We start from the raw sequence: 23,595 nt of genomic DNA, 5'->3' as shown, positions 1-23,595 counted from the left end.
AAAAAATATTGACTTTTTAGTTTTTTTATTTTTAAAATTGCCAAAAAATTAGATCTTTCAATTATTAGTATATTAAATATATGTGGAAGTTACATATATAAATATACCTAGTATTTAGTAGTAAATTAAATATATGTGAAAGTTACATAAACATATTGGTATTTAATGTAATTTGGTATTTAAAATTATTTTATTAATTAAAATATTTTTTTTATTATTAGATGCAAATTATTTTAAAAATTGTCAAAAAATTAGATTCTTTAATTATTAGTACATTACATATGCAATTTAGCAATTGAAAAATTATTTTATTAATAGGCCATTGATTTTATTTTAGTTTTATTCTTTTTTTTAATTAGATATAATTTATTTTAAATATTATTAGAAAATTAAATGATTTGATTCTTTTAATTATTAGTATATTATTATATCTATAGAAGTTGAATAAACATACCTATTTAATGGAATTTAATATTTAAATTATTTTATTAATATAAAACTTAATTTTTGTTTTGTTTTTATTTACAGTATTTATTATTTATTTATTTTTTATTAGATACAAATTATTTTAAATATTGTTAGAAATTGGATCAACAAAATCATTCATTAAAAAAAATTTGGATTTGCGAAATGTACTGATAAACATTTACTGCAATATTTGCAAATCCAAATTTTTTTAATAAATGATTTTGTTGATCCAATTTCTAACAATATTTAAAATAATTTGTATCTAATAAAAAAAAATAAAAATAAAAAACTGTAAATAAAAACAAAACAAAAATTAAGTTTTATATTAATAAAATAATTTTAAACATTAAATTCCATTATTAAATAGGTATGTTTATCTAACTTCCATAAATATAATGTACTAATAATTAAGAATCAAATCCTTTAATTTTCTATCAAATTTTAAATAATTTAGATCAAATAAAAAAATAAAATAAAATTAAAATAAAATCAATGTTAATTGCTAAATTACATTAAATAGATTAAATAAGTATGTTTATTTAACTTCTATAAATATATAATATATTAATAATTAAAAGAGCCAAATAAATCATTTAATTTCTATTAATTTTTAAATAATTTAGATCAATAAAAAAAATAAATAAAATCAAAATAAAATGTTAATTGCTAAATTACATTAAATAGTAGATTAATAAATAAGTATATTTATTTAACTTCCATAAATATGTAATATATTAATAATTAAAAGAGCCAAATCATTTAAATTTTTATCAATTTTCGAAATAATTTGGATCAAAATCATCAAATAAAAAAAAATTAATAAAATCAAAATTAATCAATGTTAATTGCTAAATTACATTAAATAAGTATGTTTATTTAACTTCCATAAATATGTAATGTATTAATAATTGAAGGATTTAAATTTCTGACAATTTTTAGATCTAATAAAAAAAGTAAATAAAAAACAAAAAAATAATGTTTTATTTAATAGCATAATTTTTAAATAATAATTAAAAGATTTAATTTTCTGCATTTTTGAAATAATTTGTATTTAATAGTGAAAAATAAAAACAAAAAATCATTTTTTAAATGTTAAATAACTTAAATTTACAATAAAAAAATTTTTTTTTTGGTTAAAATATACCAAATTGCTAAAAGTTAAATTGCATTAACTTGTCATCAAGTAATTGTAAAAATATAATACACAGCTTGTTGGATTGTATTGAGATGTATTAAATGGTAGGAGTTTTATACCTTTAGGATTAATAAATAATAAGATATTTACATTGTTTGAAAAGAATTTTTTTGTATTTTTAAATATTTCCAAATGCCAATAACTTTCCATCTATTGATGATAGAAACCACAATTTAACAATTTAACATGTCTTGATGAGACAAAGCTAACAAGTTATAATTTATTTTTTCTATGATTACTGGATTATGATAAATTGATGCAATTTATAATATTTGCATTTATAATATAATGCTTACCAAATTTACAAAAACGGACATTAATGTCCGTTTTTATAATTCCGGCCAAATTTTGCTGGGCGAAATTATCTTAATTCTGGCCAAATTAATGTGTAACCTTGAAAATTTTTTGCCTTTTTTATAGTTACAAGGTGGTACAAAATGTACATTAATGCAATCCTTGACCATGAGTTTATAAGTAAATATCCGGTCAAAAGTTATAAAATTGCCTTATTTGTAATTAAATGTTGGTAAGTTGTTTGGACCAATCAGATCTCGTGGGCTAATCTGGCCCATGGGCAGTTTATAAGCTAGGATGTAGTGCACGCCCACTTAGCTTAGAAACTATGTCGATCATTTGGCTGGGGTGCATTTTTTATAGTAACTTCTACTTTTGGTAAGTATTCTTTTTTAGTAACTCATTTATGGCATATTGAATAAAAAAAAAAATTTTTTTTTCAATAAAATAAATTTCTAAAATAGCCAAATGGAAATTAAACTTAGTAATTTAAATATCTCAGATAAAGATACAGATATAATAAACATCAAAAATTGTTGTAACCCATTTACTGAAGGATTATGGTGTAAAGAATGTATTGATTATTTAAAAAGATCAGCAGAAAATGATGACAAAGTTGCAATGTTTAATTTAGCCAATAGATATAGAGATGAAGAAGGAACAGAAAAGAATTCAGAAAAAGCCTTTCATTGGTATCAAAAAGCAGCAGAAAAAGATCATATTAAAGCAATGAATAGTTTAGCTCTATGTTATTATGATGGAAAAGGAACAGAAAAGGATTTAGAAAAAGCCTTTCATTGGTATCAAAAAGCAGCGGAAAATGGTGATGAAGTAGCAATGAATAGTTCGGCCATATGTTATTATCATGGAGAAGGAACAGAAAAGAATTATGAAAAAGCCTTTTATTGGTATCAAAAAGCAGCAGAAAATGGTGATGAAAAAGCAATGTATAATTTAACCATATGCTATAAAAATGGAAAAGGAACAGAAAAGGATTTAGAAAAAGCCTTTCATTGGTATCAAAAAGCAGCGGAAAATGGTGATGAAGTAGCAATGAATAGTTCGGCCATATGTTATTATCATGGAGAAGGAACAGAAAAGAATTATGAAAAAGCCTTTTATTGGTATCAAAAAGCAGCAGAAAATGGTGATGAAAAAGCAATGTATAATTTAACCATATGCTATAAAAATGGAAAAGGAACAGAAAAGGATTTAGAAAAAGCCTTTTGTTGGCATTAAAAAGCAGCAGAAAATGGGTATGAAAAAGCAATGAATAGTTTAGCTATATGTTATTATCATGGAGAAGGAACAGAAAAGAATTATGAAAAAGCCCTTTATTGGTATCAAAAAGCAGCAGAAAATGGTGATGAAAAAGCAATGTATAATTTAACCATATGCTATAAAAATGGAAAAGGAACAGAAAAGGATTTAGAAAAAGCCTTTTGTTGGTATCAAAACGCAGCAGAAAATGGTAATGAAGTAGCAATGTTTAATTTAGCTTATAGTTATTATTATGGAGAAGGAACAGAAAATAGTTATGAAAAAGCTTTTTATTGGTATCAAAAAGCAGCAGAAAATGGTGATAAAAAAGCAATGTTTAATTTAGCTATATGCTATGAAAATGGAAAAGGAACAGAAAAGGATTTAGAAAAAGCAGTTTATTGTTATCAAAAAGCAGCAGAAAATGGTTATGTAAAAGCAATGAATAGTTTGGCCATATGTTATGAAAATGGAGAAGGAACAGAAAAGAATTATGAAAAAGCCTTTAATTGGTATCAAAAAGCAGCAGAAAATGGTGATGAAAAAGCAATGCTTAATTTAGCTATGGTCTATGAAAATGGAGAAGGAACAGAAAAGAATTATGAAACAGCCTTTTATTGGTATCAGAAAGCAGTAGAAAAAGATTATATTAAAGCAATGAATAATTTAGCCAATAGTTATTATAATGGAAAAGGAACAGAAAAGAATTATGAAAAAGCCTTTTATTGGTATCAAAATGCAGCAGAAAAAGATTATATTAAAGCAATGAATAATTTAGCCAATAGTTATTATAATGGAAAAGAAACAGAAAAGAATTATGAAAAAGCCTTTTATTGGTATCAAAAAGCAGCAGAAAATGGTAATAAAGTAGCAATGTTTAATTTGGCAGCTAGTTATAAAAATGGAGAAGGAACAGAAAAGAATTTAGAAAAAGCCTTTTATTGGTATAAAAAAGCAGCAGAAAATGGCGATGAAGTAGCAATGAATAATTTAGCCAATAGTTATTATCATGGAGAAGGAACAGAAAATAATTATAAAAAAGCCTTTCATTGGTATCAAAAAGCAGCAGAAAATGGTAATGAAGTAGCAATGTTTAATTTAGCAAATAGTTATTATTATGGAGAAGGTACAGGAAATAGTTATGAAAAAGCTTTTTATTGGTATCAAAAAGCAGCAGAAAAGGATCATATTAAAGCAATAAATAGTTTAGCGCTATGTTATTATGATGGAAAAGGAACAGAAAAGAATTTAAAAAAAGCCTTTCATTGGCATCAAAAAGCAGCAGAAAATGGTGATGAAGTAGCAATGTTTAATTTAGCTAATAGTTATTATAATGGAAAAGGAACAGGAAAGAATTATGAAAAAGCCTTTCATTGGTATCAAAAAGCAGCAGAAAATGGTAATGAAGTAGCAATGTTTAATTTATCCAATAGCTATTATAATGGAGAAGGAACAGAAAAGAATTTAGAAAAAGCCTTTTATTGGTATTAAAAAGCAGCAGAAAATGGTGATGAAGTAGCAATGAATAATTTAGCCAATAGTTATTATCATGGAGAAGGAACAGAAAATAATTATAAAAAAGCCTTTCATTGGTATCAAAAAGCAACGGAAAATGGTAATGAAGTAGCAATGTTTAATTTAGCTGATAGTTATTATTATGGAGAAGGAACAGAAAATAGTTATGAAAAAGCCTTTCATTGGTATCAAAAAGCAGCAGAAAATGGTTATGAAAAAGCAATGCTTAATTTAGCTATATGCTATGAAAATGGAGAAGGAACAGAAAAGAATTATGAAAAAGCTTTTTATTGGTATCAAAAAGCAGCAGAAAAAGATTATATTAAAGCAATGAATAATTTAGCCAATAGTTATTATGATGGAAAAGGAATAGAAAAGAATTATGAAAAAGCCTTTCATTGGTATCAAAAAGCAGCAGAAAAAGATTATATTAAAGCAATGAATAATTTAGCTGATAGTTATTATTATGGAAAAGGAACAGAAAAGAATTTAGAAAAAGCCTTTTATTGGTATCAAAAAGCAGTAGAAAATGGTGATGAAGTAGCGATGTTTAATTTAGCAACTAGTTATAAAAATGGAGAAGGAACAGAAAAGAATTTAGAAAAAGCCTTTTATTTGTTTCAAAGAGCAGCAGAAAATGGCGAGAAGTATGCAATGAAAGATTTAGCCATATGTTATAAAAATGGAGAAGGAACAGAAAAGAATTTAGGAAAAGCCTTTTATTGGAATCAAAATGCAGCAGAAAATGGGTGTATTAATGCAATGCTTAGTTTAGCCAGTAATTATTATAATGGAAAAGGAACAGAAAAGAATTTAGAAAAAGCCTTTCATTGGTTTCAAAAATCAGCAGAAAATGGTGATGAAGTAGCAATGTTTAATTTATCCAATAGCTATTATAATGGAGAAGGAACAGAAAAGAATTTAGAAAAAGCCTTTCGTTGGTGCCAAAAAGCAGCAGAAAAAGATCATATTAAAGCAATGCTTAATTTAGCCAATTGGTATTATGATGGAGAAGGGACAAAGAAGAATTTAGAAAAAGCTTTTTATTGGTATCAAAAAGTAGCAGAAAATAACGTAAATTCTAAAAATGAAGTTGAATCATGTAATGAATGCATGCAACCATATACTGATTATCAGTGGTGTCAACAATGTAATACTAGACGATTTCAACAAGATTTTTCAAAATGGACTAGTAAAAATGAATTTATTGATAAATTTATTCAAGAAGCACAACAGAATACTAAAAATAGTTATGAAATTTTAGAATGGATACCTTATAATAAATTGTCAAGTATTTATTATTATGATAAAGGAGGATTTGGAGAAATCCATAAAGCTATCTGGTTAGATGGACCTATTTATAGTTGGAATTTTAAACAACAACAATGGAATAGACAAATAGATTATGAGGTTGTTCTTAAAATACTTAATAATTCATCAAGTTTAAATAGTAAATTTCTGGATGAGGTATAGTATTTATTTTAATAGCAAATTTTATTTTCTTTTGCAAAAAATTTAATAATTTTTTTATCGTCTATATAGTGGAAATATCATTATAATTGTCAAAAGAAATCATTTTCAAAATTTATTCAATTCTTTGGAATTACTCAAGATCCAAATAATTTAAATTATATAATTGTAATGAGTTATGCGAAAAAAGGAAGTTTGAGAAAATGTTTACCTGATATAATTAAATTTAAGTGGCAAGATAAGCTACAATTATTGAAAACAATTATATTAGGACTTAAAGTAATTCATGAATCAAATTTAACTCATGGCGATTTTCATGATGGTAATATATTAATGTCAGATAATTACAATGAATTATTTATTATTGATTTAGGATTATGTAAACCTATAAACAATTCACAAGATTCTGGTAATGATGATGATGAAATTTATGGAGTTTTACCTTATATGGCTCCTGAAATATTAAGAAACAAACCCTATACTTCAGCAAGTGATATTTATAGTCTTTCAATGATAATGTGGGAATTTACATCAGGTATTCCCCCATTTAAATATGAAGCACATGATTATGACCTTACCTTGAATATTTGTAAAGGGGAACGTCCTGAAATTATAAAAAATACTCCAAAATGTTATATAGATTTAATGAAAAAATGTTGGGATTCAAATCCCTCAAATAGACCAACCATAGGAATGCTTGAAAATATTGTATCTGGATGGATTAGATGTAATAATGAATATTATGCAATAAACAGGGATGGAGATTATAACTTTGTAGTACATAATATTGATAATCAATTAAAAGATGATATGCTTGAATTTGTAGAAGCAAACAAAACTTTAGCACAAGAACAAGCAAATACTTCTATTATGCAATCTCATCCACAAGCATATTATACAAGTCGCAAATTTACTAAATTTACTGAAATTTTAGCTCAAGAAAAGTCCAAATTCATAGTTCAGGAAATCGTTCAAGAAAAGTCTGAGTGTTTTGAATGTATGGTTGTAGATTAATAATCTTGTTATTTATTGAATTATTTATCAGTTATTATATAGAAAATATTTACATTTTATGTGATTACAATTTTAAAATAAAATAAATATTATTAAATACAAGTATAATAATTATTGAATAATGTTCGTTTATTTAATATTTTTATTTCATTATTTCTTATAATTATAATGATTATGGTACATTTCACCTAAATCTGTTTCACAGAAACTCATTTTTCCAAAGTCATTTCGCTGAAGGGAAGTTTTGGAAGTTTGCAGAAAGACAATTCATCAAGGGCATTTCGCTGAAATTTTAGTGATTGACATATTTCTTTAATTAAAAACAATTTGATACAAAGAAAATAATAAATGTTCAAAGAACAAATTCTCTTTTTTACTTGTTTCAGAAAATTGGGAGAATGATGATATCACTATCTTTTTTAAATCCAAGATCAATAATATTTAACTAAATAGAAATAAAAAAAAATATTAATTCAAATTAATCTAGTATGGAATTATTAAAAAAAAAAGAAACCCGAACAACCAAGGAATTTATGAAACATGATGATAGAAAAAAAATATTACGTAAAAATTTATTTTTATAATAATGTTACATAATTAATGGTTTATATATATTTAACAAAAGATCATAAAATAATCAATGGTAAACATAGTGCCACATGATTAATATGTGACATAATATTTTTTTTTTATGCTTTTTTTCCGAAAAATTCATTATAAATGTTTGATTTTTCTATTGTTCATTTATTCTCCCATTCTTTCCCCTCTTAAATACATGATGTTAAATATACTTTCAAATTGGTATGGTAAGGCCTAATGTTTTTTAAAAAAATTAAAAGCTCCATGTAACCATTGGTTAAACTACTGAATTAGAAGAAATGGATTAAAAAATAATTTATATGGATAATTTAGAAAAATGAAAATAAGTATGTGAATATATGGAGAATGAAATAAACCTGGACAGGGAGCTTTTGATGTCAACTTTGTAATGTTAAATGATTTTAAAGAATTTTAAAAATTGGACTAATTAAAATAAAGAAATTGATGAATTAATTCAAAATTATAAAATTTTATACTTAACAAAATGTTTTGAATAGATACCTTATAAAATTCCTAAAGATATTACAAGATATTACTGTATTACAAGTTGTAGATTTAGTGATCTGAATGATACATTAGGTGTCGGCCTGTCGGGTATTGAGAATCAGAATTGATAAAAAATTCGTATTTCACGGTTGCATTAAAAGTTTGAATACAACAAAGATGAAATAATTCGAAAGATGAATTTTAAAATATGTAAAGGAATTAAACCAAAATTTTTAAAGATATACCAAAATTATTGTAAATTTGATAATGAAATGTTGGGATGCTGAAAGAGAAAATATGCTAACCATTGAAGAGATTAAAAAACTGGAATAATAATAAAATCATGATATAAACATCAATAAATCACTTTAAATGTATCCACTGCTGATCAAATAAATTATAACACTTTGAAACTTAAAAAAAAAAGCAATTTAACAACTTCTTTCCCTAGTAAATTACCAAGATATAATTTCAAAAAATTATAAATATTTAGTTATTGGAACTTGTTTTTTAGCTTGCGATTCAAGTCATCACGTAGTAATCAAAATACTTTTCGTACCTTCTATATTAAATCCATCTGTTTTTTTGTTGTTCAAAAAAATTCACATAGATTTAAATGCATCGCCCAGAGACACTTGAATTTGCACTTCTTCAAAACCATTTTCATCAATTCCATCTTCACGTATCTCAATTTTATGATATCGTCATCATCTAAAAATTCTTTAGTTGGAATTTTCTTCTACCAATCCACAAAAGTATTTATTTAATGCATCTGCCAATAAAGCAGCGTGGAGATCGGACATTATGTCTACTGTAGTTCTCTGATTATTTCATTGATATTTTCTATTTTTTATCATTCATTATTTCTTCTTTGTCTCTATCTTGAATCGGCCATATCTTCATTGTTGAAGAAGGCAAAATAGTTTCTTTCCAGCAATTGAAGATTGCTTCATTAATATCTTTGCTATCTTCAAAAGTTACAAATAATTGCAATATTTTCTCTTAAATTATCTTTGAAACTTGCAATTATTCCTGCGTCTAAAAGTTTCAAAAACAGTGCCAGAACGGTTATAAAGAAAAGAACAAAAGGTGGAAGAAAATTCTATTTTCAATAATTTCATTAAAAAAATATTTTCTTTACGTTTTGTATGAACAATTCTGATATGTGATAATAAAATTGAAAAACAAAAAAACAAACAAAGTACGAGTAAACTACAATTTTGACCTGTAATACTTAACATAATAAAAACGGTTACGGCACGATTTCCAGACGGATGTTAGGCTATCGGGAAATGTCCTGTCGGGAAATGGTCCGTGAGTGAATAAAAACCAGCGATCAGCCTGTCGATCGATTTATCTAGAAAAACTCAAAAGTTCGAAATACCATTTTGACCTGGTCTTTAGTTCAGATATAAAGAAAATTTGACTTTTCTTTATATGGCTAAATAGACAACCTATCATTATTGCTAAAGAAATAGAAAGATGAAATAAGTTCGTACCAATTTAACTATTGCTATACCTTAACGCAAATTTCAGATTAAATTTTCAAAATTTTTTACCAAAAAATAATTAACATTGTAAAAATGTATCAAATTGATGTCTAGATTATCCATTCTTTTAAGAATGTAATTAACTATTATTAAAACTTTTTTATTAGAATATTAGCTTACGTAATTTATTTACGCTGTGTCGGCTGCGATATGCTGCGATAGATTAGATTACAATTTAATCTTCGTCATTAGACAAATGCAGTATATGTATATTTACAATAGATATCAAACATATAATAAATTTATACAATTTTTTTTTTATTATTACATATTGATTTCCTTAAACATAGCGTTACTGCGTTAGAATGAATTATATAAGGATTACATAATAATTAAAGTTTATATACTGTACTTTCATCATTCTTTCATATCTGTGACTTGCATATCACATCAATTTTGGATGATCTTGACCCCCTAGAATTGTAAATCATTAAATAACTTCATTATCGTTTTTAAGTCTTTTTTATGTAACTTCAATAATGATATAAATCACAATTGGGTAAAACAAATTATTCAACAAAAGTATTTGTAAATTTATAACGAACATTGGTACCGACAATATTTAGTTATTTCATACCAACGATTTTATTCTTCAAAATAAACGATGTATATCAAACATCATGATTTGCATTACGCCAATTTTAATGGTTTGACATACCGCAGTTTTGTTTATCATGGATTACAATATCTTGCATTTCGAACGTTACACCAGAATTTTGATTCTTTGTTTCTATTTATAAATATACTTTTTTTATAAATCTATTTCTGAAATAATTTCCTTCTTGATTCATGTTCGATTATGTTCGATGTTTCGAAAAAGAATTTATCCATCCAAAATTGTTTCGTCGATAAAAAATGTAAGAAAAAAATATATTATATTATTTTATTTTACCTTTTTTTTTAATTGATACTCTTAATTTTCTTTTTATGTATACCATAAATTCATTATATTTATACAATTAATTTTTTTTTTCTAGATTTAATTTATATATTAATCGTCATTTTATCTTCTACTTTCGTCTAAAAGTATTTTCAAAAAATTCCTACGAGAAAAACCAATTAAAGTTAATCTTCCGTCGTACCGAGTACCCCCATAAGTTGGTGTTGAATTCTTGCCCAATCATAGATAATAATATTATGTCAAACTACCGAAGCGAGGCAAAAGCAAGGTGGGTCAAAACCAAAGTGATGCAAATACAAGACGCAACAGACTAAATAGAGCAAGTACAAGGATGGTTCAAAGTAAAATAAGAAATATATATTAGGTGAATTGTACCAAAATTGAAGTATAGACAATGTGAACGGGATAAAATTTAGATATAGGCAACATAAACCAGACCAAAATTGAGACTAGGGATGGCAACGGTCGGTCATGGTCGGTCATGGTCGGTCATCGGTCGGTCATAACCGGTCAAGAACCTTTGACCGACCGACCGACCGTTGACCGACCGGTCTAACCGACCGGTTAACCGATCCTGAAAACGTTTGCGAAACGTAATTTAATTGAAATACTTAATAAAAAACGTTTTCGCAACGTTTTCTATTACAATAAAATAATTAAAAAAACGTTTGTGAAACATTTTTTTTATTAAATTACGTTTCGCAAACGTTTTCAGGATCGGTCAAACGGTCGGTCAAACGGTCGGTCAGAGGTCTTTGACCGACCGATATCGGTCACGGTCATGACCGGTCATAACCGGTTAATGACCGTGACCGTTGCCATCCCTAATTGAGACCAAGCAAGTCGAAACAAAAGTGAATTAAACCAAAATAAGGTGTGTACAATGCCAAATGGGGAAAAATTAAAGTGAGGCAAAGGCGTTAGATATCGATCGTTGATTATTAATTTTCCTTTTAAATTTTGTGCTGCGTTATCGTATTAAACGATATAATCTTGAAAAATAGCATATATATACAGTATACTATTTATACTTTTCGCACTCGAAAATAAAAAAGAAATTATGGAAAACATGAACTCAACGCAAAATTATTCTAATATACAAACACCTTTACAAATTGTTGAAAATAATGGTGAACTCAACTTTCAACATACTTCAACCCTGGGAATGTCCACTAATACGAACATAAATACCTCACAAACTAGTGCAACTGCTTCTGCACCTACTTTTGAATTTTACCTTCCCATACCGAACGATACACGCATTTATCATGTTACTTATACAGAATTAAATACTACAACAGAAATTGCTCGACATTTAAATAACAGAATTAATTTATCTCATGTTCCTTACCATCATTTTCAACACCACTATAATGTACAAACTTCAATTCGACAACAGATTGTTCAACAATCCGCTGACCATCCACAAAATATGATTCAATTATATTCGAATGATTCGAATGACAATACTTACAATGCGTCATCCATTTCCGGTGATAATGTAAATAATATCTAAATATCATTATTTTTTTTCACACTCTTATTTCCCTTATCTTTTACTTTATACGCAGTATTATGTATGGGTGGGTTACGTCAAATTTTATTGTAAATAAAGCTATTCAAATTATCAGTTCGATTATCTTCGTAAAGAAAGAATTATTTTAACATTGCTGTATATCATAATTCATAACTCACATACGTTTTAATAAGTTTGATTTAGGATATAATATTTTAAGTGTTGACAATCATCATCACGTATTAAAAAGGATTGTGATTATGTGACACTCAAGTATAAATATATATGTGTGCGTGTAATAACTATTAAATTGCTTATTACAGTTATTTATCGGCCATCATTTTCGTGTCATGTCTCCGTCGGCGAATTTCTCATCATTTACTTTGACTGTATATTGCCCAAATTATTAAAAAAGTTTTAATTTTTAGGCCGTGCGTCTCGTATCAGAAATACTATTTATCATAACGATAAATTTGGGTTAACATTACGTTCAAATTACAAAATTAATATTGAGATAGTTAGTAATAAAAAATGATTTTACACTGTATTCATTATCCGTATTTCTATTTGACAGAATGTTAACTATTGTTTGAATTTTTTTAGAAAAATTGAGACATTTTTTGAGATGTCGTATATTAGTCGTACATTGGTCGTACATTAAAGTTTGATATGGCCCGCCGTAAGCCCATCATTTTTCATGATCATGTTACGATTTTTCACATGAACTTTTTCATCATGTGACGAATAATCTTCATGTTTCATATCGTTATGAATGATCGTTTGACGAAAATGTCTTACCACGTATTTCACATTTTAAAATTAAGAGATGTTTTTCTTATTATTTTATAAATGCATAAGAAAATCGTAAATTTCTAAATTTGTAAATAAAAAAAAAACTATAATCTCTAAATTTGTATTATTAAAATTCAGTTTTATATGAAAATTTATACAAAAAAAAAAAAACTTTTTGCCGACAAATTATAAAAATAAAAAAAAAGAAAAAAAAATTTTAAAAATTATAAAAAAAAATGTCTTTAATTTTTTTCTGTTTTATAATACGAATATTCACCAAATGATCCAAGTTCGAAACTCGAAACTCGTAAACTCGTTTTTTTTTTCAATTTCATAAATTAATTTTTACTCTCAATATTAATAATTTTCGTATTAAATTTATATGTGGATTTATTAATTTATCGCAAAAAAAAAAAGTCTTGTACACAGTAACACACGTACTGTATTTTATTAAATTTACTTAACACAATTGCAACTTTTATAAAACTGATTTAAATAATTATATACGTTTAAATATTAATAAAAAAAAAATCGGATTCTTTAATTTCCATACAAAAAAAATTAAGGAACCCAATTTTTTAAGGATTAGGTTTTTTAAAATTTTCTTTTTAATAAAAAATGGTCATTTAGGGTTTCTTTAATTTCTTTCTAATAAACTGGGGAATTTTTTTTTTGATAAATTATCTGTTCATTATCTACATGTCAAAATAAATCAAATAATCGATTTGATAAAAATGTTACGAATGCGATAATATGCGAAAAATCGGTAAATCTAAATTCGTAGAAGATTATTCATCACATGATGAAAATCGGCATGTTACAATGTCACATGGTGAGAAAGCGGCATGTCATCATGAAAGTTATCGTGAATCACGAAAAGTAATTAATGAATCATGATGTCAATTTTATGAATCATGATTTTAATTTCTTTCCTATAAAAAAAAATAAGAAAAAAACCAATTTTCTTCGTTTTAAAAAATGGAAAAGCTTAACAAAGACATAATTCTCCTAATATTAGAAGAATTACAAGATGATTACAAAACTATTCGTTCATGCCTTTTAGTTAATAAGGATTTGTGTGAAACAACCATTCCAATTTTATGGAAAAATCCTACTAGAAAAGATCATATTAATAACGAAAAAAGTTTTTTACAAGTAATACTTTCACATTTATCAGAAAAATCAAGAAATAATTTAAAGAAACAAGGATTTGAATTTTTTGAAGATCAGAGACCTTTATTATATAATTATATTAGTTTTTGGAGACATTTGGATTTAAATTTTTTAGAATGTATCATAACTAATCATCCAAATATTAAATATAATCATTCAGATATTATATATAAAGTTGGAAATGAAATATTGAATCTATTTAATATGAATACAAAATTTATTTCTCTTTCTATTCAAAATCTAGACCGTATTCATATTACAGGGACTGAATCTTGTTTTTCAGAACTTAAATACTGTTCTTGTGATGTTAAAATCAATAGTAATGTTTTAGAGAGTTTGGCTATAACAAACACATCAATTAAAAAGTTGATATTTGAAATTAATCACTTAAAGAATAATCCCGGAATCATTAGATTAATTGAGGCACAAAAAAGCCTAAAAAAAGTCAATTTCGGTAATATATTTGTTGAAAATAGGCATGAAACATATTTTTCAATAATTAGAGCTCAAGAAGAACTAAAGGATCTTGCTGTTTTAGACAGAAATGGATTTATTATTTATGATACATATTTTAAAACACTTGAAGAATCGCTAATTAAATGTGCAGATACTATCCAGTATTTAAAAATAAGGTGGATACCTATTACAAATTATCTTTCATACCTTATAAATTTAGTAAGTTTAAAAATACAACCTACTCACAAAGCACATTTTAAACATTTAGAAAATCTATTTTTACCTCATTTAAAATGTCTAAAAACTCGATATATCTCATCTAAAATTTTAGCAAGTTTAATTGAAAATACAAAAGGTCAACTTAATAAAATTAGTATTCTTTTTCAAAATACCACTGATAATGAAAAGCTTATACAAGTAATTTATAAAAATTGTCCAAATCTTAGTTATCTTCAATTATCATTGGTTGATAGTGATATTCCAGAAGTTGAAAATATATTAATTCATTGTCAATTTTTAATTGAATTAGAAATTATGGAATTGAATGAATTTTCTCCCTTTGAAAAAGACGATTGGAATAAATTATTTGAAATTAGTGCTCCTACCGGGTCAAGTCGGGTCGGGTTTTGAGGAAATATTCGACCCGATCTGAATAAAAAAATATAAGACTCGTATTTATTCGGGTCTCATATTTTTGTAACCCGACCCTTGACTCGACCGAGTATAATTTAACTCGTGTAACCCGGGTTAGACCCGAACATTTAAGTAAAATGGGTACTAACTTATATTATGTGAGATTTTCTTCTAATAATAACAAAATTAATTTCCTTTTATTTGAAAAAAAGGCAACTTAGTGATTAACCACTAGTAGCATCCTGAAATTTGTATCATGAATGGTTATACAAAACATGTAACACTAGCTCTTATTTTTCTCCTAGACTAAATTATCTAAAATAAAATTAAAAATACGAATTTTGAACCTGGTTTAATATAATAAAAATCAAAGAGTTAGGCAAAATAATTAGCAGATATTCAAATCAAAGATAAATTGGAATTCTAAAGCTATCAGAAAAATATTATTCTCAAAAGCCAAATGTTAATTTTTTTATTTTTCTGATTAAGCTATGTTAATATTTGTTAAAACTAATTCTTGGCTTAATTTTGGCCAAAATTATAATTTTGCCAGAATTAAAAACATCCGGGTCGATCCGGGTCAAACCCGGGTCAAACCCGGGTCAAGGAAATTTATAACCCGACCCGGCGGGTCGGGTCATGCGGGTCATGCGGGTCACGGGTCATTAAAAATCGTTAGTACCGACCCGATTTAAAAGTCGAGTCGGGTCAAATTAACCCGGGTCGACTCGTATCATTCGGAGCACTATTTGAAATATTATTGAGATCCTCACCAATTAATTTGTTTAAGTTTAAATTTTTTTCTCGGAATATAGAAAACAAATTAGAAATATTAAAATTATTTCTTGATAGTTGGAAGGACAGACATCCTATAATATTACAAACAATTACATTAGAATATGAATTAGATAAATTGGAGCTACAGGTATTAAAGGATCAACTACAAATGTATAAGGTAGAAGGTATAATTAAAAATTATGACTTTGATGATAATACTGAAGGTATTGGACGTCTCTATCATAACAGTGAATTCAATAATATGTGTCGGTTGCGCATCAATTGGTAACTGACGCACTTCATCTGTATCACACAATAAAGTCTAACGTTATCAACTGATCAACGCCAATGAAGTGTTAAAAAAAAAATTATAGTTAAATAAAAAATAATAGTAGAGACATCTTATGACAATTTCTTTCTTCTATCATTTTTATAAATCAAAGTAATTTTTATACAATACTTATAAAACTTGTAGAGGATAATTAATAATTAAGAACAAATTAGTTAACAATATCCAGCGTGTTCAAAATATGATTTAGCCAATTGTCATACAACTAAAATTTAATGCATCTACCGACTTTCTATAGATTCCCACACAATTACGTTGTTGGCGTAAACAATTTTTGATATAAACTGAAAGAATGCTTAGATAATTCCTTACCGGGTTATAATCAGTGGCAAAAATTCAAGTCGTACTTCTTTTTCTTCGCAAATATCTCGCAAACATGTATTGATGCGTATTGTGCAGGATATGGTGACATTTTTGGAAGCTGAATATTCAACCTACTTCTTAAGTACTTTATATTTGTATAAACACGTAAAGTACAGTATATTTTCATCCCATTTTAAAGTTCTAATTTACCATGTTACAGACTGAATTTTTTACAATGCGATGCTAATAGTTATTGAGTATATGAGCAAGTGTTGAAGGCTCAAACAAAACCTTTAATTTTTAACGAATATGCTTTGCAAATTCTATTAAATTTATACTTCGATAATAAATTTTATTCTAAAAAAAAAATATTTAAAGCGTTCCTTTATCACGTTCATCATCGTAATATAGCATTATTAAGTGGGAAACATTATTAAATGGAATAATTCGTGATCAGTGTAACAATCGATGAAAACTTAGCTTTGCGATTATCTCGTGATCCTGTGATTCAATTCGATTAACTTTTTTTTGTCATATAGCTTTCCGCGCCCTCTACAGAATAAAAAAAAAGATCGCCGAAATTGGACCAATAGATCGATTTTTTTCAGAACATATCGGATTCATCCGAAAGAAATCGGCTTTGCGATTATTTCGTGATCCAGTGGATCAATTTCGATTAACCTTTTGTTGTTGTGCAACTCTCTACACCCCCTACAATATAAAAAAGATCGTCGAAATTGGTTCAATAGATCGTGGGATAATCGCAAACCCGATTTTTTTAATTTACCCCTAGGGATTTCCCCGATTGTTACACGAATAACGAACATAAAACGAAAAAAAAATGACTAAAACGTATACGATATTCCTGGCATTACAAGTAGAATTAATTCTTATTCGCGCGAAAACAAATTTAATTACAAATAATAATTATAAAGTATAAACTGTTTCAAAAATCTCTGAACAACCTTTTATTTATTATTAAAATAAATAAATTTTAAAATAAATGTCAAATAATTAATAAAATATGATTATCGAAAAATTTTTATGCTGATCAGAGTTTAATTTGAGAGAGTAGAAAAAGTTTGTAAATATCCGTATTTTGAAACTCGGTCAGACTCGGTCTGAGCTTAAAATATGAAAATAAATTAATTTTCTACTAAAACTAAAAATTTTAATAATTTTATTGAATATATATTATTTTTTTTTTACAATCATTTCTTGCGTCTCGCTCAGTCGCTCAACAATTTTATATTTAGGCAAAAAATTTAATTCTCTAAAAAAAAGAACCAATTATCAATTTTTTAATATTTATTACAATAATCTATCGTTAAAAAAAAAATCTCGTAAAAAAAAAAAATATATTTAAATTTCTCTTCGCCATTCAATAATGAAATTTTACGCATTATTTTGCAACGCAACTATAATTTTTGGCGTAGGCTCAGTGATTAAATAGCGGAATATTCCTTTTTTGGAGATAATTTGCCATTTAAGACAAAGGATCTTTCATTTTCCCACATAAATGAAAGATTTCTGTTAAATAAAGTTTTTGACCAAAATTGCTGCGCCTCATATTTTTTAAAATTTCGGGTTCACTATAACCCGAAACGATTTCAAAATAGGAAAACTAAATTTATGTTCATAGTAATATTGACTTTATTACAAATAAAAATTACTAAGTGAAACTGTGGGAAGATAATGATAAAAAATGTTAATCTCGAGGGAATATCTTACTATAAAATCATTCATCGATCTATTTTAAGATCAATCAACTAAACCGGATATAGAAAGATTATTCAAATGACATGTGGTAATAACAATTATAATGTTAATAATCAATGTAACGCTTAGCCACAAACGTTGATCCGGATTTTCCTGATTTCTTTTCCAGAAACTTTAAATGATCAAATCAATTAATAATCGTTCATATCATTGATAATATATAAAAATGCATTAATGAGAATCATACGAGATTAATTCATCAAAAATATTAATTTTTGAAGAAATGGCTCAAGATTCTACTTCTCCCGTCAAAACCACTAAAGCTCTTGATGATTATGTTCTATTAGGTCGTAGTGGGTTGAGAGTTTCTCCATTATGTCTTGGCGCTATGGTAAGATTATTCGTAAAACTATTCGTAAATTTGGTCAATTTATAATAATTAATGTATGTTTAACGTATGAAGACTTTTGGAGAATCATGGGTAAGTTACTTGTAAATTAATTCTAATTAATTAATAATTCAAAAAAAAAGAAAAATAATTCTGAACGTTAAAATTATATAAACAGGGATTAGGTGCTACTAAAGAAGAATCGAAAAAGGTTTTTGACCTTTATTATGAAAAAGGTGGAAATTTTTTTGGTAAGTTTCTCTTATTTACGCTGTCGCTCTTAATCTTTTGTCGTGAAGATATTTTAATGACATGCAACTCTTTAGATACCTCTTGCAATTATAATTTTGGTGACGTAAGTAATAAAAATATTAAATATTAGTTCTGTTGATTCAATATTAATATTTATTAATGAAATATTTAGAGTGAACGCTTCCTTGGAGATTACGTTTCCGGTAAACGATCCGATGTTGTGATCGCAACAAAATATACATGTACGAATCTTGAGCTTTCTATGTAACTTTTTCTATTTAATTTTTTGAATTTCCAATAATTTTTCAAAATTTATTTCTTTAGGTAATAATACTTTTATGCAAAAGGAAAGGAGATTCAATCCGAATTTCGGTAAGTTGTTTATAGTTAGTATATATAATATCTTATATTAGTTGACAATAAATTGAAACTTAACTGCTAAATATATAGGAGGAAATCATCGAAAGAGTCTTGTAGAAAATTTGGACGAAAGTTTGAAACGATTGAACATGAGTTATGTTGATATTTTATATGTCCATATCTTTGAATATCGAACTCCCATCGAAGAAATGATGAGATCATTAGATGACGTAGTTCGAAGTGGAAAGGTAAGATAATCATTATTTAACAATATTCATTCAAAATAAGTTGAATATTTATTAATAAAAAAAATTAGGTTTTATATGTCGCTGCAAGCGATATTCCGTCTTGGGCATTCACTCGTGGTAATACCATTGCTGAATTACGTGGATGGAGGTACGATATTATAACAATAGCTTATAGATAATGATAAGCTTTAAATTAACCTATAATTTATTAATCATGTTTAGCCCCTTCATTGGACTTCAAGCGCGTTATAATTTGTTGGATCGTACGTCAGAATTTGACTTACAACCTGCTTGTGCTGAACTTGGTGTATGTATTATCAACTAAAATTCACGTTCATAATTCACTTGAACCCATGTACCTAATAAAATCTTTTTTTTTTAGGCTGGAATTATTCCATGGGGCATCATTGCGGATGGGTAATTAATCATTAATTATTTTTTTTTATCTTCAAAAATTAAAATTTGTTCATTTCCTTTTTTAAAATAGTTTTCTTACCGGAAAATATACGAAGGAATCAACCATTGATATAAAATCTGGTTATCGCAATCAAGCAATTGCGGGTCATTTTAAACATGAACAAAATTGGAAAATTTTAGATGAAGTTGTTGCTATTTCAAAAGAAATTAATAGATCTCCCGTTCAGGTAATTAATTATATTCAAATATTATATAAAAAAAAAAAGTTTTTAATAAATTATATTTTTTTAAACAAATAGGTTTCTTTGAATTGGATTCAACAAAAACCTGGCGTTACTTCTCCTTTAATTGGTGCTAGAACCGTTTCTCAGCTCGAAGAAAATCTTAAATCACTTGAATTCAAGTGAGTATAAAATTATTTGAAAAAGATTTTTTCTTTTAAATAAAAATGATTTCTAATATAAAAAAAAAAAATCATTTTCAGATTGACGCCTGAACAAATGAAAAGACTTGATGATGTTTCTCAACCAACTGGACGTGAAGTTCCATTTCCTTATTCAATGACTGACTCATTTGATGTTTTTATTGGAAAAAATATGCAAGTTCCAAATAAATTTGCACCTATTGTGAATACATATAATTATGGAAGATTATTTTAATGTAAAAAATTATAAATAGGTTTTTATTTTTAAAGTATTTTGTAAAATTGTATATTGTGTATATTTTATGTCTTTCAATTTTATGTCTTTCAATTTTATGTCTCTCGATTTTTGTCTTTCAATTTTATATCTTCCAATTTTTGTCTTTCAATTTTTGTCTTTCCTAAATTCAAATTTTAAATAAAAAATTGAAGTTTAAAATATAAATCGTTTTTTTTTTCAACTGATTCTTTTGATATTATAAATTTTCCTGTTCGTAATCTAATAATACAGTATATACTCCCGAATTTTCAGTGAAAAAATAAAATGTCGTAATAAAAAACCAATCATTTACATAAAAATATTTACCAATTTGACCTTTTAATCTAGAATCAAAAATCAAGTAACGTCCAATATTTATTTATCGCCGTTTTCAAGATGATGTACGCAGTTAAATTTGAATAAAAAAAAGAAACCTAAACCCGGACGAAAACGGGACGAAATATGGACAAAAAAACGGTACACCATTTTGAAAACGGCGATAATTCGATGATCAAAAATTTCTTGCAAAATTAATATTTATTGATTATGAAATTTTCAAGTTCAAAGTGAATTATTTTCCCACGGTTCAACATGCGAAAATAAATCACTTGGAGTCGAAATCCATATTTTATAAAAAAAAAAAACCAAATCTACAATACGTTGTTACAGACAGCCTATGTATTCACCCGAAAATTTATTAACTGCGCCTCACTTCTTATTGCGCAAATTATTTCTTAGTGCCAAAATGTAAAAGAACTGATTAATAGAATGCATTAATAATGCAAGATTATATAGCACCAATTTAATTGTTTCTTTGTAATCTTTTCTCTATTTTTTTTTCAAATAGAACAGTTAGGGAATTTACTGTAGTTTCGGGAAAAGTTTATGTCGATGAAACAGGTTTAATTGCAGATAGTGACAAAAATAAAAAAATTACAAATATTAAATTATTAATCAATAAAATCGGTGAAGTAATGCTGCATGTATTAATAATTAGTTTATCTGATAGGCGTGGTAGCACAATAGAGATCACGATTTTTTGATTTTTTGATTTTTTCTATTAGCTTTTCCATTAGTTTTTTTTTCAGAAATATCAAAAATATTAAAAATAAAAACAAAATTATTTTAATTTTAGAAAGAAAGAAGAAAAAAATAAGCTACTTTAAAAAAAAGTGGAAGGAAATATATGTTATGAATATTTTTTTTTAATTTAGTAACGCATTTCTTTATTAAGTAAGTCATATTAACATAATACAAAAATTGAATAACCCAATCTAGACTAAAATTCGAAATTTATGCCTAACTAATTTACTACGAAGCAACCTATAATAAGAAAAATAAAAAAATTGCTATAAGATACTAAAATTACTACAGAAAATTGATAAAATTTTTTGTCTTAAATGAAAATACTAATTTTATATTAATTCTACCAATTAATAACCTTAATAAACTATTCATAATCTACCAAAAATGACGCAAAATTTAATCCGATTAAATCACATCACCACGTGATTGAGCTTTCGTTTTTTCTTATTATCTTTCTCCTCATCCGAATCATCTGAACAGACCGAACTAGATTATTTTCTTTGGTTTTGTTGATACTAAAGATCTTAAAGGCAACCTTTTACTAAAATCTTCATTCAAATCTGACTTACGGTTTTATTGAAGATGATGTTGTAGGCGTGGGCGTTGGCGTCTGTTTCTCCAATCCATTTGATCCATCGTGTCAAAATATAACTTAACGCCATCTAAAATGTCATCTGACTGTTTTAACGGCGTGGTATTTGTCGACACTGCACAATCTTTTTTCTTCGGTCCGTTAAAGATGTATTTATCGTTCTTCCCAAATACAGTAGTTCATTTTGACTCTTTATCTGTAAGATGAACCTAATCCTTCTTCCATTGCTGATTTATAAATCGCCTCCATTATCTTGTTTTCATTGTTAAAACATAATAATACATACAAAGAACCGTGTGGTCTTATTATCTTGCCGTACATGGCTTTGCGAAGTTTGACGTACTTTATTATGCAATCGGTTTCCTGGTCTTTCATAATATGTTCATTCAATTTACGAGTTGCTTTCCAAAAAAACGTTGTCTAATTTGATAGCCGGCATTTTTCCACTAAACCACCGTATCAAAAACTTTGAACTGCCTTTCATCAACACGGTGTTAACCCTCCAATGAAATTTTTGTCCGCTTCTCCTATTAACGTAATTTTAGCTTTCACTGATTTATATTTGTAAGCTTGTTTAACACTCGGCGTTTCTATAATTCCAGTACGAAATTCCGTACTGCATTCGGTTTTGGTACGAAATCTCGAAAATCATTTGAGCGACCGACAACAAAATCTCGACAATCCAATATCTTGACAAGTCAAAATCCTGACAAAATTATAGCACATTTAAACTAAATATTACATATTGCAACAAATTATTTTATTAGAACACACATCACAAAATTGTCGATATAACTTGTCATGATTTTGGATTGTCGAGATTTTGTTGTCGATCTTGTGTTAGTCGTGCAAGTGACTGTGATCGGATATCCTGCATTCTCTATTGATCTGACGATCTTTTGCTTTTTAGATAACGTTTGATTTTCTGTTTCAACACCCTGTTTTTTTGTTGGTGAATTACTATTTTTATCCTCGACCTTTCGTTCTTAACTTTTTTGATGATTCCGCAATCTCATCTTTCTGCGATATTATTCGTGTTTTACATCCATTATTAAATCTTTAATTGCTGATCTGCCTAAGATGGGCACTGCGTTACTAATA

At 26.7% G+C, this 23,595-nt stretch overlaps 6 protein-coding genes across 7 annotated transcripts; all 6 read left to right on the top strand.

Annotated features, from left to right (window-relative positions):
• Positions 1 to 2,425: 2,425 nt before the first annotated feature.
• OCT59_026948 (uncharacterized protein) lies at positions 2,426 to 3,196 on the top strand (the record flags this gene model as incomplete). The annotated part of the gene is made up of 1 exon (XM_066136602.1): positions 2,426 to 3,196. The coding sequence occupies one exon, from the start codon at positions 2,426 to 2,428 to the stop codon at positions 3,194 to 3,196; it is 771 nt and encodes a 256-aa protein (XP_065993074.1).
• A 30-nt stretch (positions 3,197 to 3,226) lies between these two features.
• OCT59_026947 (uncharacterized protein) lies at positions 3,227 to 6,291 on the top strand (the record flags this gene model as incomplete). The annotated part of the gene is made up of 3 exons (XM_066136601.1): positions 3,227 to 4,616; positions 4,713 to 5,882; positions 6,275 to 6,291. 3 exons carry the CDS (start codon positions 3,227 to 3,229, stop codon positions 6,289 to 6,291), a joined length of 2,577 nt encoding a protein of 858 aa, XP_065993073.1.
• A 604-nt stretch (positions 6,292 to 6,895) lies between these two features.
• OCT59_026946 (uncharacterized protein) lies at positions 6,896 to 7,216 on the top strand (the record flags this gene model as incomplete). Its single annotated transcript, XM_025317760.2, has 1 exon — positions 6,896 to 7,216. One exon carries the CDS (start codon positions 6,896 to 6,898, stop codon positions 7,214 to 7,216), a length of 321 nt encoding a protein of 106 aa, XP_025177614.2.
• Positions 7,217 to 11,813: 4,597 nt separating this feature from the next.
• Positions 11,814 to 12,269, top strand: OCT59_026945 (uncharacterized protein; the record flags this gene model as incomplete). Its single annotated transcript, XM_025326126.1, has 1 exon — positions 11,814 to 12,269. The coding sequence occupies one exon, from the start codon at positions 11,814 to 11,816 to the stop codon at positions 12,267 to 12,269; it is 456 nt and encodes a 151-aa protein (XP_025177615.1).
• Positions 12,270 to 14,039: 1,770 nt separating this feature from the next.
• OCT59_026944 (uncharacterized protein) lies at positions 14,040 to 15,320 on the top strand (the record flags this gene model as incomplete). The annotated part of the gene is made up of 1 exon (XM_025310868.2): positions 14,040 to 15,320. One exon carries the CDS (start codon positions 14,040 to 14,042, stop codon positions 15,318 to 15,320), a length of 1,281 nt encoding a protein of 426 aa, XP_025177616.2.
• Positions 15,321 to 18,693: 3,373 nt separating this feature from the next.
• Positions 18,694 to 21,002, top strand: OCT59_026943 (uncharacterized protein). Of its 2 annotated transcripts, none has more exons than XM_025317761.2 (13): positions 18,694 to 18,862; positions 18,935 to 18,952; positions 19,038 to 19,110; positions 19,186 to 19,214; positions 19,284 to 19,353; positions 19,436 to 19,483; positions 19,562 to 19,719; positions 19,788 to 19,867; positions 19,942 to 20,026; positions 20,102 to 20,136; positions 20,207 to 20,363; positions 20,436 to 20,539; positions 20,621 to 21,002. In XM_025317761.2, exons 1-13 carry the CDS (start codon positions 18,755 to 18,757, stop codon positions 20,793 to 20,795), a joined length of 1,140 nt encoding a protein of 379 aa, XP_025177617.2. In that variant the 5' UTR covers positions 18,694 to 18,754; the 3' UTR covers positions 20,796 to 21,002. The 2 variants fall into 2 exon arrangements, with proteins under 2 accessions (XP_025177617.2, XP_065993072.1); XM_066136600.1 differs by having other exon boundaries at positions 18,726 to 18,862; positions 19,565 to 19,719.
• Positions 21,003 to 23,595: the final 2,593 nt, after the last annotated feature.

Source organism: Rhizophagus irregularis, chromosome 7 (assembly GCF_026210795.1).
Source record: "Rhizophagus irregularis chromosome 7, complete sequence".
Classification (NCBI taxonomy): Eukaryota; Fungi; Glomeromycota; class Glomeromycetes; order Glomerales; family Glomeraceae; genus Rhizophagus; species Rhizophagus irregularis.
The sequence above is the reverse complement of the archived record's forward strand: the minus strand, read 5'-3'. Positions and strand labels throughout refer to the sequence as shown.

What these genes read in the sequence shown, in the direction of transcription:
- OCT59_026943 (XM_025317761.2), top strand. Translation starts at nt 18,755, where the DNA reads ATGGCTCAAGATTCTACTTCTCCCGTCAAAACCACTAAAGCTCTTGAT. An exon ending in ACGTAGTTCGAAGTGGAAAG is followed by an intron (nt 19,720 to 19,787) that starts GTAAGATAATCA and finishes AAAAAAAATTAG; the next exon opens with GTTTTATATGTCGCTGCAAG. An exon ending in GCTGAATTACGTGGATGGAG is followed by an intron (nt 19,868 to 19,941) that starts GTACGATATTAT and finishes AATCATGTTTAG; the next exon opens with CCCCTTCATTGGACTTCAAG.